The sequence below is a fragment of the Aethalodelphis obliquidens genome, unplaced genomic scaffold (genome assembly GCF_003676395.1).
Source record: "Aethalodelphis obliquidens isolate GAN/ISIS:26980383/991018 unplaced genomic scaffold, ASM367639v1 scaffold120, whole genome shotgun sequence".
NCBI classification, from domain to species: domain Eukaryota; kingdom Metazoa; phylum Chordata; class Mammalia; order Artiodactyla; family Delphinidae; genus Aethalodelphis; species Aethalodelphis obliquidens.
In genome coordinates, this window is record NW_020838064.1 from 426,393 (window position 1) to 440,071 (window position 13,679).

At 49.5% G+C, this 13,679-nt stretch overlaps 1 protein-coding gene across 1 annotated transcript in view; it reads left to right on the plus strand.

Annotated features, from left to right (window-relative positions):
- Window positions 1–13,679, plus strand: part of XYLT1 (xylosyltransferase 1) — a 317,608-nt gene that overhangs the window by 221,779 nt on the left and 82,150 nt on the right. Inside the window, exon 6 of the mRNA XM_027098118.1 lies at window positions 841–1,043. Within this exon, the coding sequence (XP_026953919.1) occupies window positions 841–1,043 (203 nt within the window). The remainder of the gene's footprint in view (window positions 1–840; window positions 1,044–13,679) is intronic.

The window sequence follows — 13,679 nt, forward strand, 5'->3', positions numbered from 1 at the left end:
TGTGTGTGTGTGTGTGTGTGTGTGTGTGTGTGTGTGTGTGTGTGTGTTGGTTTCAAAGTTCCCATTAGACTTTCTCCATAAACATTGTCATTCGTACCTCTTTTCCTCACTGTCCCACTGCCCGATGCAGTGCCTGTCGCTCTGTGAAGATAACTAACCCGGGGATGGGCACACTGTTTCTGTCAGTGGCCAGAGAGCAAGTATTTCAGGCTTTGTGGGCCATACGCTGTGTCGCAGCTACTCAGCTCTGTCATTGTAGCATGAAAGCAGCCATAAAAAACATACGTAAATGGATGCGTGTGACTGTGTTTCAATAAAACTTTACAAAAAACCTGCAGCCAGCTTGCTGACCCCTGAGCATCTTGTTCCAGAGGTTTCTGTCGGTCTGCTGACGTGACATGACTATGTCTTTGGTCAAGAAGGCAAAGGGGATGCCTATCCAAAAAGCTTGCTTCTTGCAGGCCTGTGAGAGGGTAATGGAGAAATTCTACCTCTTGAAATACTCATCAGGTCTAGATGCAGCTATATTTCTTAGCTTGTTAACCTCAGACCATATGTATCCATCTTGTAGAAAAATGCAGACTCCCAGGCACCCGCCTACACCTAGTGAACCAGGCTTAGAGGCGGGGCCAGGGAATCTGCATTTCAGATAGCTAAAGTAATATTTTAAAAATAATGAAGTTCAAATAGCAATGCAGAAAGACACCCTAGGCCTGAATCAGTTACTTGGCAAAGTTCAAAAGCCCTGTCAACTAGAAGGGAAGGGACAGAGAGGGGGCAAGGGACAGGTATTGGTGTTTTCTGCACTGCTGAATGTCACCCTTTCTCTCCTGGGAAAAGCGCTCTAATTACCTGCATCGCCAAGTGCTCCAGTTCGCCAGGCAGTACAGCAACATCCGCGTCACCCCCTGGAGGATGGCCACCATCTGGGGGGGAGCCAGCCTGCTGTCGACGTACCTGCAGAGCATGCGGGACCTCCTGGAGATGACCGACTGGCCCTGGGACTTCTTCATCAACCTCAGCGCGGCTGACTACCCCATCAGGTAAGGCGGCCCGGCCCCAGGCCAGCCTGCTCTGGAGTCCTGCTTCCCCTGTCACAGCTGGGAAGCCAGAGGCAGAAGCAGCCTGCCTCCTGTCTGGAGAAGCCTTTGTGCCTCTGTGAGATGCTTATGCACTGTCTCCATGAGATCTCTCTGCACAGGGTCCACCCTGAGCCTGAGAATCATGTGAGCATTCGCTCATTCATCCACTCGTTCAACAGAGATTTCTTAAGTACATGGTTTTTCCAGCTCTGTTTGAGAACACACTGCAAAGGCCAAAACCTTTGCAGTGGGGGAGACAGACAGCACATAAAATAAGTAAAATGGTACATCAGAAAAATAAGGCAGAGAGCAGCAAGATGAGAGTGGCCAGGAACGTCCTTCCCGAGAAGAACGGAAGACGCCGATTGAGCCACCCAGACAGGGAGAGTGGTCCAGGAGGAGGGCGGAGCTGGTGCCGAGCCCTGTGGATGCCTGGTGTGTTCCAGGAACAACAGGGCTCAGGGTGGCTGGAACAGAGTAAGTGAGGGGAAAGTGGTAAGAGACAGAAGCCAGAGAGAAAATTGAGGTGAGATCATGGAGGTTCTAGAATTTGGCCATTACTCAAAGAAAGATGGGAATCGCTGGCATGTTTGGGGCAGAAGAGGGTCAAGGTCTGACTTACGTGTTAATCTGAAAGGGACAAAATGGAAGAAGGAAGAGTGCTGTGACGGCTCGGGCAGAATCACAGACAGGCGTCTCCGGGCTGTTGGAGGCCCGTGGTGTGTTCACCTGGCTCCTCTCAGATTTTAACACATGAGTTGATTGCCCACATTTTAAAACCGGGAGATTGCAACTGAAACTCCAGATTTCTAGCTTCTCTTGAAGCCCTCCCACTGAACCTGCAGGCTGCTTGGCCACAATTGTGGGCAGCTGGCGGAACAGCCAGCAGCCCCTAGGCAGAGAGAAACTCAGATGCCACCAGGAAGGCCTGTCCCTTTGCACGAACGTTGGTCTACTCTTTAAAAGAGACGTAAGCAAAGAAAACCCCTGGAGATCTGTAGAGGGGTAAAAAGGCAAGAAAATGAACTATATTTCCGATCAAGAAGGCAGCTCTTTGCTTGACTGTGTCTTCCATCTTGATTTTTTTTTTTTTTTTTTGCGGTACGCGGGCCTCTCACTGTTGTGGCCTCTCCTGTTGCGGAGCACAGGCTCCGGACGCGCAGACTCAGCGGCCATGGCTCACGGGCCTAACCGCTCCACTGCATGTGGGATCTTCCTGGACCGGGGCACGAACCCGTGTCCCCTGCATTGGCAGGTGGACTCTCAACCACTGTGCCACCAGGGAAGCCCCCATCTTGATTTTTGACAAGGCTGAAAAGGAGAGGTGAACAGGGTGAAGGGGAGAGGGCCTTCCTTCCTCTCCTGGCACTGGGTATAGCATTCCCAGAAGAGCTAGATAAAAGTTTTTGTCATTGTTGTTTAATATTCCTTTATCCGGGCAATTTTCAAACATGCACAAGAATATGAGACTAGTATAGTGACCCCCACGTCACCCAGTTTCAACTGTAATCAATTCACCTTGTTTCTATACAAGTACAGACTTTCACCCTCTTCCACCAACCCTTGGTGAAGCATTTCCAAGACGTCATATAATTGTATCTGTAAATATTTCAGTAAACATATCTAAAAGGTAAAGTCTCTCTTGGAATTTAACATCAATTTGATTATCACACCCAAAATATTAACAGTCATTCTTAATGCCATCAAATGTGGAGATCACATATTCCCAGGAATTTGGGTTTTGAATCAAGATCATATAAGATACAGGCATGGAGGGAAGACCTCTCTTTAAAACTAGCAATGGCTTCTGTCTCCTTTCCTGTGCCCCTTTCAGTCCTGGGCTTGGTGGCATCCCGTCATCTGCTGGGAGAATCTGGACCTTGGAGGAGATCAGGGGAAAGCACAATCCTTGGTTAGTTGACGTAGGATACTCCTGGCACTCTTTGAACCTGAGGAAAATGATGGGGATTAGAAAGATACCAGTTTTCTTTTATTCATAGGGTGGCAGGAATCCAAGGGGGTGATTATGAAGTATCTCTGGCAGACTTTTACTTACTTATTCATTCATTCAAACATTCATTCCACAAACATTTATTAAGCAACTACTATGTGAGTACTACAAGCACTCCTTGGGCATTCAGTGGAGCATGGATCCTAGCTGGGAGGATAGAATTAGATAATCATGCAAGCGACACATCATAGTAGGTGTGAACAGACTGTAAAGAAAGGAAGATGGTGTGAGTGGAGGAGGGGCATAACCAGGGGGTCAGAATGGCAGCAGTTTCGAGCTGAGACCTGAAGGATAAGAAGGGATCGGCAGACAAATGGAAAACAGGAAGATCCTTCTAGACGAGGATTTCCCAACCTAGACACGAGTGACATCAGGCTGGATCATTCTGTGTCCTGGGGGCTGCCCTGCTCACTGCTGGCGTTTGGCAGTACCCCTGGCCTCTACCCACTAGATGCCAGCAGTGGGCCCCGCCCCCAATCACTTGTGACAAGCACAGACATCTCCAGATGTTGTTCCCAGAGGAGCAAAATCGCCTCCAACTGAGAACCGTCTGAACAGCCTGGACTCGGGTCAGAGATGAACTAGTTGCCGTTGAGAAATTTAAACATGGCTGGAGTATAATAAACAAAACGGTGAGGAGAGGTGAGTGTAGAGAAGCACAAGGCATGGGTGAGTTAGAACATTCTCCCTCCACCTTCCAAATAAGGACCGCATTCAGAAATATCCCAGCATGCTGAGTGCAGCTGCTAGCGTGGCAGGCACTCCCGTCAAGGGTCTGGGGTCTCACTCTCCCACCTCCGGACCTCCTGTGGAGGCCTCAGAGTTCATCTCAGCCTCGGTCAGGTGGTGACACTTGGCCAGAGATCTCAAGGGCAGGTGGGCCAGCCCATGGCCCTTCCCGAAAGAATCTCATCAGGTCTCAGTGCTGCCCCCCAGAGGCCCTCTGTTGATTTGCAAGTTGAAGCTGTAGCAGCGGCCACTTAGCCAGGTCGCCTCGGCCAGGATGTCAGGATTTCTAGCATTTCGTATGCAGGAGGATGAGTACTCAGGCTTCTATCTGATGGCTTAAGGTTTGACTCTGAGTTCTGCCACCTTACGAGCGGGTGACCCTTGGCCAGTAAATTCAATCTTTGTGAAATCAGGTTATAACAATAGAACCGAGCAGAGTTTGGGCACTTAGAAAGCTCAGTAAATGTCAACTGTTAATTCCCATGCTGTCTCCAAGGCTGCACCTCATAACCTCCAAGAAAGATCCAGAAATCCTTTCTCAGACCGTGCGCCCCACCCATTTGGGGGTTCAGAGAAGGGAGTCGTCATTTTTTTAGCTTTAATGCTTCAGTTGTCTCGACATCTCTGTCAGTCTGTGTCTCCTCTGCCCCCCACGGCCCTCATTCCCATGCGCCCCACCCCAAGCTCTTCTGGCCACTCACGTTGCTAGCCTCGTGGCCAGAGGCACTTCACGCATCAGGCACTGCTGCTTCCTCTTGCTGTTGTTTTCGTAAAATCGCCCCACACAGAAACATATGAATTTTGCAGATGAATGGTTTTATCCTGGGCAACTCTGATAAGCTTTCACTTCCCATCTGCCGCTCCATCTGTAGCTTCCAAAACCATGACTTCTCCCCTCCCAGGAAGGATGAGCAAACTTAGGAGCCTTCTCGAAGGGGCGTGAGTGCCCAAGTCAGTAGCTTCTACGAGGCTCTGAAAACCTGGGGGGATGGATATCCAAGGGCAGAGGCCACCTGTCGTGGCTGCTCTGAGCTGTTTGTGACTTGACATCGCCTGCCCGGTCTGCTGCCTAGTTCTGACTGCTGGCCAGACTCATTGGTCTTCACTGGCCAGTAGCCTCGATGAGACCCTGGACACAGACAGCCTGTGCAGAATCTTCCACCGCCGACCGGCCGTGTGAATTGGTACCATCAGCTTCAGCCTTCTGCACCTCAGCGTCAGCACCTGAAAGGGGGCACAGTATCAGCACCTACTTCATAGGGCGGTTAGGAGGATTAGAGGACGTGTTGCATGTCAAGGGCTTAACACAGTGCCTGACACAGAACGTGCTCGTTAAATGCAGGCTGTTATTATTATAGTGGTGGAGTAGCCTGGACCCCATGGGCTGGACTTCACCGTCAACTGAGTTGCTTTCCTTTTTCCCTTCACTCGTGAGAAGACCAGGAAAATATTTCTTGAACCCACATCTCTTTCAAAAGTGGGAAAATCAAAGTTAGACTTGAAGGCTAAAATGTTTCAAGAGAAGCAGGATAGAACCAACTCGTCTATGAATGGGAAGACTGTTCTCATGTTTGGAATATGCAAGCGAAGTGTGTTTAAAGAATCCAGGTCTTCCTCCTTCGCCGTTGATGTGACCGCCTGGCCCACGTAGGCTCTGGTTGGAGATGTTTACGTATCCAGCGTGTGAATGAAAATGGATGCTTTCAAGCACTGAGACCCTGCTAGGTCTGGAATCCTCAAAGGACATGATGGTTTTATTCAATATGTTCTATGTACTGAGTAAGGCTGGACACTGTGCTAGCATTCTTCGGTTAGATGGGCCACAGGAAGGGATGAAACCCTAAAGCATTGCGCCGTTGGTCTGCGTGGTTTGGGCCAGTAGCAACAGACCCCACACAGTCTATCACTGGGCTCTATGTCCCAGAGCAAATCAGATGCAAAGGCTGAGTGTGTCCACGGCCCCTCTGGGGCTCATATTCTGTCTGTGGTGTATGTGTGCGTGCGTGGGTGCATGCATGCATGTGTGTAGGTGTGTGCGAGCATGTGGTAGGGGATAACAGTATTTCAGTTTTTCAAGCTAAACCCAGGATCTACTAATTCTGCCTCTTGGGGATCCACAGCAACAAGGTCTAACCTAGCGGGACCTGCCATGTGGATATTTAAGCTACACTTGACCTAGACCCAAACCTCTCGACATACCACCAGGGACCCAGAGCAGGAAGCTAAGAGGTTTTCTGCGGCTCCTCAGCAGGAAAGGCCAGCTCGTACAGACAGGAGGCAGGTGTCCTGGCTTCTTTGCAGCGTCCCCAAGACCAGGGTCTCCATGGCGCTGATCAAGCAAGACTAGAGCCCAGATCCAGCAGCTGTTTCCTGTGTACCTACTGTGTGCCAGGCCCTCTGCTGGGACCTTTAACACGTGTGTGTCTTAATCCTCATCCCTTAAAACATGACTTCTGGTGTGTAAAAACGTTTCAAGAGGTTAGTATTCAAACAGAACTTCTAGTGAACCTTGCAGGAAAGTTAAGCCCTTGATAATATTCGGCATGGAGCCTGGTCGCCCTGGGATCTGGGCAGAGGACTCAGGCATCTGTGCACAGTCGATCCCCTGCTTTTCATTCCTCCAGTCAGTTCAGTGATTCTCGAGTGGGTCACGGAAATCCTGTTGTTAACAGCAAATGCAACCACAGCAAATGCATTTACAGCACTTAGTACATCCCCGGCGTGATTCTAAGTGCTATCCATGGTCCTGACAGCAATTCCATGAAGTACATACATACTTCGGGGATCCCATTTTTCAGATGAAGAAACTGAGGCACAAAGATGTTAAGGAACTTGACCACAAGGTTCCAGCCAGTGATCTTTTTTTTAAATTGAGGCAAAATTCACTTAACATTAAATTAAGCATTTTAAAGTGCTCAATCCAGTGGCTTTTAGTACATGCACAATGCTGTGCACCCTAGAACCTTCATCTAGTTCCAAAACAATTTCATCACCCCAAGAGGAAGCTCCATCCCTCCCCATTCACCTCCCCCCATGAGCCCCTATCAATCTCTAATCTGCCTCTCTGAGTTTGCCTACTCTGTATATTTCATATCAATGAAATCGTACAGTGTGTGATGTTTGTGACTGGCTTCTTTCACTTAGGATAATATTTTCATGGTTTACCCACATTGTAGTATGTGCCAGTATTTCATCCTTTTTATGGCTGAATACTATTCCATTGTGTGGCTATACCACGATTTGTTTGCCCACTCATCAGGTGGTAGAGCCGGGATTCTTAAGAGCTCTCCGAAAGCCGTGTCTTTTGGCCAGCCTGGATTGTGCCGTATGTCCTGAGGTGAGGACCTCATCAGGTTTAAGAAGATGCAGCTCGATCACGTGGGACTCTGCACAGCATTGGTACTTAGGGACTTTTGTTGACTGATCCCTGATGATGCTGGGGTCGGGGTAGGGGTGCTGATCTGATGCACCAGCGTCCACAGAAGCCTGGTGACCTTTCCCATTCAGCCTGGCCCACCTCTGCCTAGTTCTAGCAGAAAAGCTCCCAGTGATTCCGGTTGGCTGAGGCAGATTTAAGGTTGAAGATGGAAAGATGGAGGCTTAGGGTCAGAGCTCTAAGCTTCCCTTTTTCCCTTCCTTCTTCTTTCACCATCCAAGCCCCTTCTGAAGGCAGCCTGGGGGTGTCCTGGGGAGGAAAGAGCTCAGGCCTGCCTGTGAGGCCAGCTGAAAATGGTCTCGCAGATGAGATCAGGAGACAGGGCTCCTCTGACTTCACTCAGTCATGCAACAGATAATTATTGAGCACCTACTATGTGCCAGACACTGTGCTGGGTACCAGGTGTTCAACGGGAAAGAAGAACATGGTCAGTCCCTGCCCTCATCCTAGTGGTCAAGGGTGCAGACTTAAGCCAGACCAACTGAGCTTGAATCCCAGCTCTTCTGTTTACTAGCTGTGTGAAATTGAACTTGAGAAAAATCGCTTAATATCTCTGGGCCTCAGTTACGTCATCTGTAAAATGGGTACAATAACAGTACCACCCCCATACGGTTGTTAGAGGATGAAACGAGTTAACGTGTGTAATGTGCTTAGTAAGTACTTGGTAAGTACTGTCTGTGTGGCAGCCATGGTTATTGATGGGAGAAGACAGACATTAACCAGAATGATCACACGAGTGAACACGTGGTCACAAAGTGAGGCAAGTCTTCTGAAAGGAAGGAGGGATATAAGAGCACTTAGCAAGCAAGCTCACCTGGACCAGGGAGCCTGGGGTGGCCTCCCTGAGGACGCAGCACGTGAACTGAGGTGTGCGAGATGGGTTGGGCTTAGCTAGCGGAAGTGTGCAGGATGATCCTGGGGTAGTGTTCAGGAAAGGGGATGGCATGGGCAAAGGCCTGCTGGGAGGAGGGATGCTGGCATGCCTGAGGAGCTAAAAGAAGGCTGACGTGGCTGAAACACAGCGAGCCAGGGGTTGCCTTACTACCAGGGAGGATGGTCCAGCCAGTTCCTGCAGGGACTTTTGATCACCTGTCCGGTGGTTGAATCCTTAGCCCATGAGCTGTGTGGTTTCAGCGTGAAGTAACCTTATTTACAATGTGGAGGGATCACTTTGGCTACTGTGAGACAAGAGTGGGGAGGGGACGGAGCGGGAAAGGGGAGGCCAGTGAGGAAGGATGGGGGCTGCAGCTGCTGACCTAGAACCACATTCAGGGAGCCCCCTCCTCCCTGCACCTCCGGCAGAGGCCAGAGTCCTGTAAGCCATCGTGAGCTTCCTGAATCCAAGCAGCAGCTCAGCCTTTGAGGCACAGAGTCAGGCCGCCTCCTGTGTGGCGCTCAGGCCCCCCCATCTGCACGGAACAGCCCCATTCTCAGGAGACCCGTAGAGCAGGGCTGGTGCAGAGGACCCAGGACGCCCGGGGGCCTGAGGCCAGAGTTTCAGAAGAGGACTGAGTGTGAGGCAGGAGGGGACAGCTAAGGACTGAGAAAGAAAGTGGCTCGAGACCCCTCTTTGTTCTTTTGGTTTTAATTGTGATAAAACATGCGTAACATAAAATTTACCATTTTGAAGTGTACAGTTCAATGGTTAAGTACATTTACATGGTTATGCAACCAAGCTCCAGAACTCTTTTCATCTTGCAAAACTGAAACTCCACACCCATTAGACAAAACCCCCATCGCCCCTCCCCCAGGCCCTGGCAACCAGCATTCTCTTTTCTGTTTCTGTGGATTTGACTGCTTTAGGTACCTCATGGAAATGGAATCAGACAGTACCTGTCTTTTTGTGACTGGTTTATTTCACTTACAATATGTCAGGGTTCATTGATGTTGTAGCAGGTGTCACAATCTCCTTCCTTTCTAAGAGTGAATACATCTCCCTTGTACGTATAGACCACATTTTGCTTACCCCTTCATCTATCACTGATGGACACTTGGGTAGCTTCTACCTTACGGCTATGGTAGATAATGCTGCTGTGAACATGCGTGTATGAATATCTCTCCACCTCCCTGCTTTCAGTTCTTTAGGGTATATGCCCGGAAGTAGAATTACTAGATCATATGGTAGTTGTCTCTTTAGCTTTTGAGGAACCTCCGTACTGTTTTCCTTAGTGGCTGTACCAATTTACATCACCACAAGCAGTGCACAAGGGTTCCAATTTCTCTACATCCTTGCCAACATATTTTTCTTTTCTTTCTTTCTTTTTTTTTGATAGTAGCCATCCTAATGGGTGCGAGGCATTTCTTATTCTTTTTAAGGAACATAAACTCCCAAAACAAGGGCCCTGGAACCCTTGGAAGCTTTGAGTAGCTGGTACAACTCTCAGGAGACCCATGAGGTTAGCTACAGGCAGTTGTCTCCCCACAGGATCATAGCCCTCAAATGATTATTCTAGAACTTCTTCCCAGCCCACATCAGTCCCCCTTCTCATTCCCCATCCTTCTGAATAAGACCACCTGTTCACCAGCAGCTGGAAACCTGTGTGCCTTCCATCTCACCACTCCATGGGGGCCTGCATATTCTCATTCTAACCCTGATATCTTCCTCATGGGTGTTTCCACCTATGATTCTTCTATCTCGGCCCAATTCAGACCCTCATTGCTTCACACCTGGGCCTTCAGAGTTCCCCAAGAGGACATAGTCTGAGCCAGACTCTGAAAACAGGCTAGAGCTTCTCCAGGGCCGTTCGGAAAAGCAGCGGCCACTACCCTCTCTGGGAGCAGCTTGCAGGATATAATCATTTATTTACTCAAGCAAGTGTGCAGTTCACTTACCGACTGGGTGTTGAGCCAGGCTGAGTGCCAGGCACTGTGCTAGGGACTGGGAGATGCAGCAGAGGAACAGACTCGCTCATTCACTGAGGAGGTTTACAATCTATGGGAGAAATGGTGATGACGTCAGTAAAGTCATGTTGGGGTGCCGTGATGGGGAATAAGAAGGGGGTCCTACTTTAAGGAGCATGGTCAGGGAAGATGAGATGCTTTTAAAGAGTGCTGTTTAAGCCAACTCCTGAAATGGGGCCCACTGTGCAAAAGAGGGAGTGGAGGTACCAGGTGAAGGGGAACAGCACGTGCAAGGGCCCTGAGGCAGGGAAGAGCCCGGCGCGTCCAGGAACTAAAGAGAAGAGAAGTAGGTGGAGCAGAGTGATGGAGGTGGGGGGTGGAGCAAGGTGAGCCCTCTGACTCCTCCTTCTGCCCACCTGCCTCTGCTCTCTGTGCCCTTAGCCTGTGTCGTGGGTTCCTCAGGCTGCTGTACGAAATGACCACCAACTGGGTATCTTAAAATAAGAGAAATTTATTCTCTCACAGTTCTGGAGGCTCAGAGTCTGAAATCAAGGTTTCTGCAGGCCCGTGTTTCCTCTGCTGGCTGTAAGGGGAAACATTTCTCGCCTCTTCCTAGTTGCTGGTGGTCACCGTCAGCCCTTGGTGTTCCTTGCCTGGTAGATGCGTCACTTCAATCTCTACCTTCATCTTCATTTGGCCTTCTTTCCTATATGTCTGTCTCTCTTCTCATGACCTTTTTATAAGGACACCAGTCATTGGAGTCAGGGCCCACCCTAGTCATCTTAACTAATTACATCTACAAAAATCCTATTTCCAAATAAGGTCACCTTCTGAAGTTCCAAGTGGATATGAATTTGGGGAGGGGAGACACCCTTAAACCCGGTACAGCCTCCCTCCGCCCCTTGCTGGGCCTGCCCGCAGCTGCCCTGCGGGAGGGGACGGTGCTGTCCTGGGTCTCCAGCAGCATCTGGGATGGGCATTGCTGGGAGCCCCCTCTGAAGGCAGCTCTTGCAAGGAACCCATCCTCTCAGCTCTGTGTGGGGATGGAGCTGACGTTCTCCAGTTCCTTCATTCAATAATCATTTCCCGAGCACCTATCAACCTCCGGACCCTGGGGGACAGCAGACAGCAGGACAGACAGGGTCCCTGCCACAGGGAGCATGGCATCCCGTGACACGGTTCTCAATGAGGGAAAATCAGAGTGCTGTGTGATTCCCGGAAATTTCCTCTAAAACACCTTTCAAGTATCAGGTTCTTTAAAATATTAGGACTCCAACCCAGACCAGTTGAATATAAATTCCTTACAGGAAGCAAGAATCTCTCTTTTTTAAAGCTCCCCAGGTGATTGGAATACACAGAGAGAGTTGCAGATCATTGGTCTGGGGGAGACATAGACATTCATCCCTTAATTACAGTAATAAATAGCAAGGTGAGTGCTAGGGTGGAAAATGTTAGCCTCACTACTTCGTGGGAGGTCATATTTGGGAGCCCGACACCAGATCTCTGGATGCGACCATCTCTCTTGTTGGCTGCTTTCTCAGCATCCAGCCACTTTTATTCTTTGGGTGATCAGAGATGCGCATCCTCTTTCCTGAGACCCCAAAACCCACGTGGACACCATCCAAGGAAAGCTCCGCCCAGATAATGTGTGAGTCGGAAAGGGTGTATCCACTCAGGCTGTTGGTCACGAGGGAACTGGAAAAACATGCCAGTAATTATGCCGTTAACAGTTCTGTTTGCATCGAGTAGCAAAATAATCATTTCCTCAGCCCTGTTATTTTCCAGCCTGACGGGTCGCACTCCTGCCTTTGCAGAAACTCAGTTTGCTCTCCCCTTGCTGGCTCGTCTGGGTCTCCTGGGCTGTACTTTCGGTTGGACAGCTCTTCAGCCTTTCTGGAGGTGAGGACCGACCCAGAGCATCCCCTGGACAGAGGGAGGCTGGAGTTCTCATGGGACACAGATGAAAAGCACCGAGACTCCTCAGAAAGTCAAGGTAGAACACTGTGTTGGCTAAAGTAGGTAAGGAAGGACATTCCTGGGAGGATGTAGGGAGTTCACATAATCGGTACAGAAGGTGGCAGAACACAAGGCAAGAATGACATGACGTTTTTCACCCAAGGGATACCGCCATTTGGCTTAAATACTTCCCAGCCATATTGTATGTTTGCTATTTTTGTTTTCCCTTCTTTCATTACTGAGAAAAGTTCAGTCCTGGGGAAAGGAGGTGGATGGTTTTATCTTGAGTCATGTGTCCTGGCTTTGGCCAGCAGGGCAGAGCACTTCAGACATTCCTTCCTTCCTTCATCCATCGCACGCTTGTTGACACCCTACGGGATGCCAGGCAGTGCTCTAGACCTGCGCTGTCCAGTAGAACTTACTGTGCTGATGTCCAAGTGCAGTAGCCACCAGCCACATGTGGCTACTGAGAGCTTGAAATGTGCTTTGTGGGACCAAGGAACCAAATCTTCAGTGTGATTTGATTTTAATTTAAATGTAAACAAATAACATATTAAGCAGCACCGTCCTTGATGCTCGAGATGGAGTAGTAAAGAGAATGATTTTAAAAACTCCTGCCCTTGTGGACCTTGTCGTGGGGCAGGAATACTTCCACTAGAGAGAATTGCACTGCTGTTAGCAAACAAGAGAGAGTGGATGCTACCAGCTCAGAAACAAATGTGATCTCTATGCTCTGCCAGTTTGATGGTCTCACCACATCCCAGACTGACCATGCCATGAATTTTGTAAGGTATTTTCTTCCTAGCTCCTCCCTCCTCAGATCTCATAGTTCTTCCTCTTGGCAGAAGCTCTCTACGTGTCCATTGATGGGACATTTCCAGCCCTAGGCATCTTCCTGTCCAGTGCATTGAGCATGTTTGCGTCTCGGGAAAGTTTCAATGATGTGGCTTGTCCACCAGTGGCAAAGGGCAGGGATGCTGTGCACTCTGGGATGCTCTAAGCACATCCAAGTGCACCCTGGGAATTTGAGTGTGAGCCCAGGTGGCCCACAATGTGGGCGATCAGCACTGCAGAGCCTGTTATTCTTCCCCTGCCTCCCCCTCACATGTAACTGCAGATGGAGATTATCCTCAAGGGCATTGTAGAGGAACGGCATGTCTTAAAAGGTCAAGTGGGATAAAGGAGGGGAGTTTCTACGCCTTTTTATTGATGATAGCAGAGACTTAGATGAACATGGACCCAATGGACAGGGTTAAGGTCCAGTTGTTGGGTGGATAGATGGAAACTCTGTGCGTTTCATAATCATCATCATTCATTTCCTTCCTCCCACTTGCTGCCACTTTGAATCATTGCCCAGCACGGAGAATGGTCACTAGTGGCCTCTCAGAATAGTTGCCCGGGGAAGCCCTTCACGATCTGCCAGGCTGCAGTGGTTGATAATATTCGCTAGCATTTCATGAGTCTAGTCGGCCCCTGTATCCACAGGTCCACAGCCAGGTGGTTTGGTTATGGAGCCCGCAGTTATGGAGGGCCGACTGGAAGAGGTTGAGCATCCTTGGATTTTGGTAGGTGCGCAGTGGGTCCTGGAACCAGTCCCCTGCCTATACTGAAGGATGGCTGTATT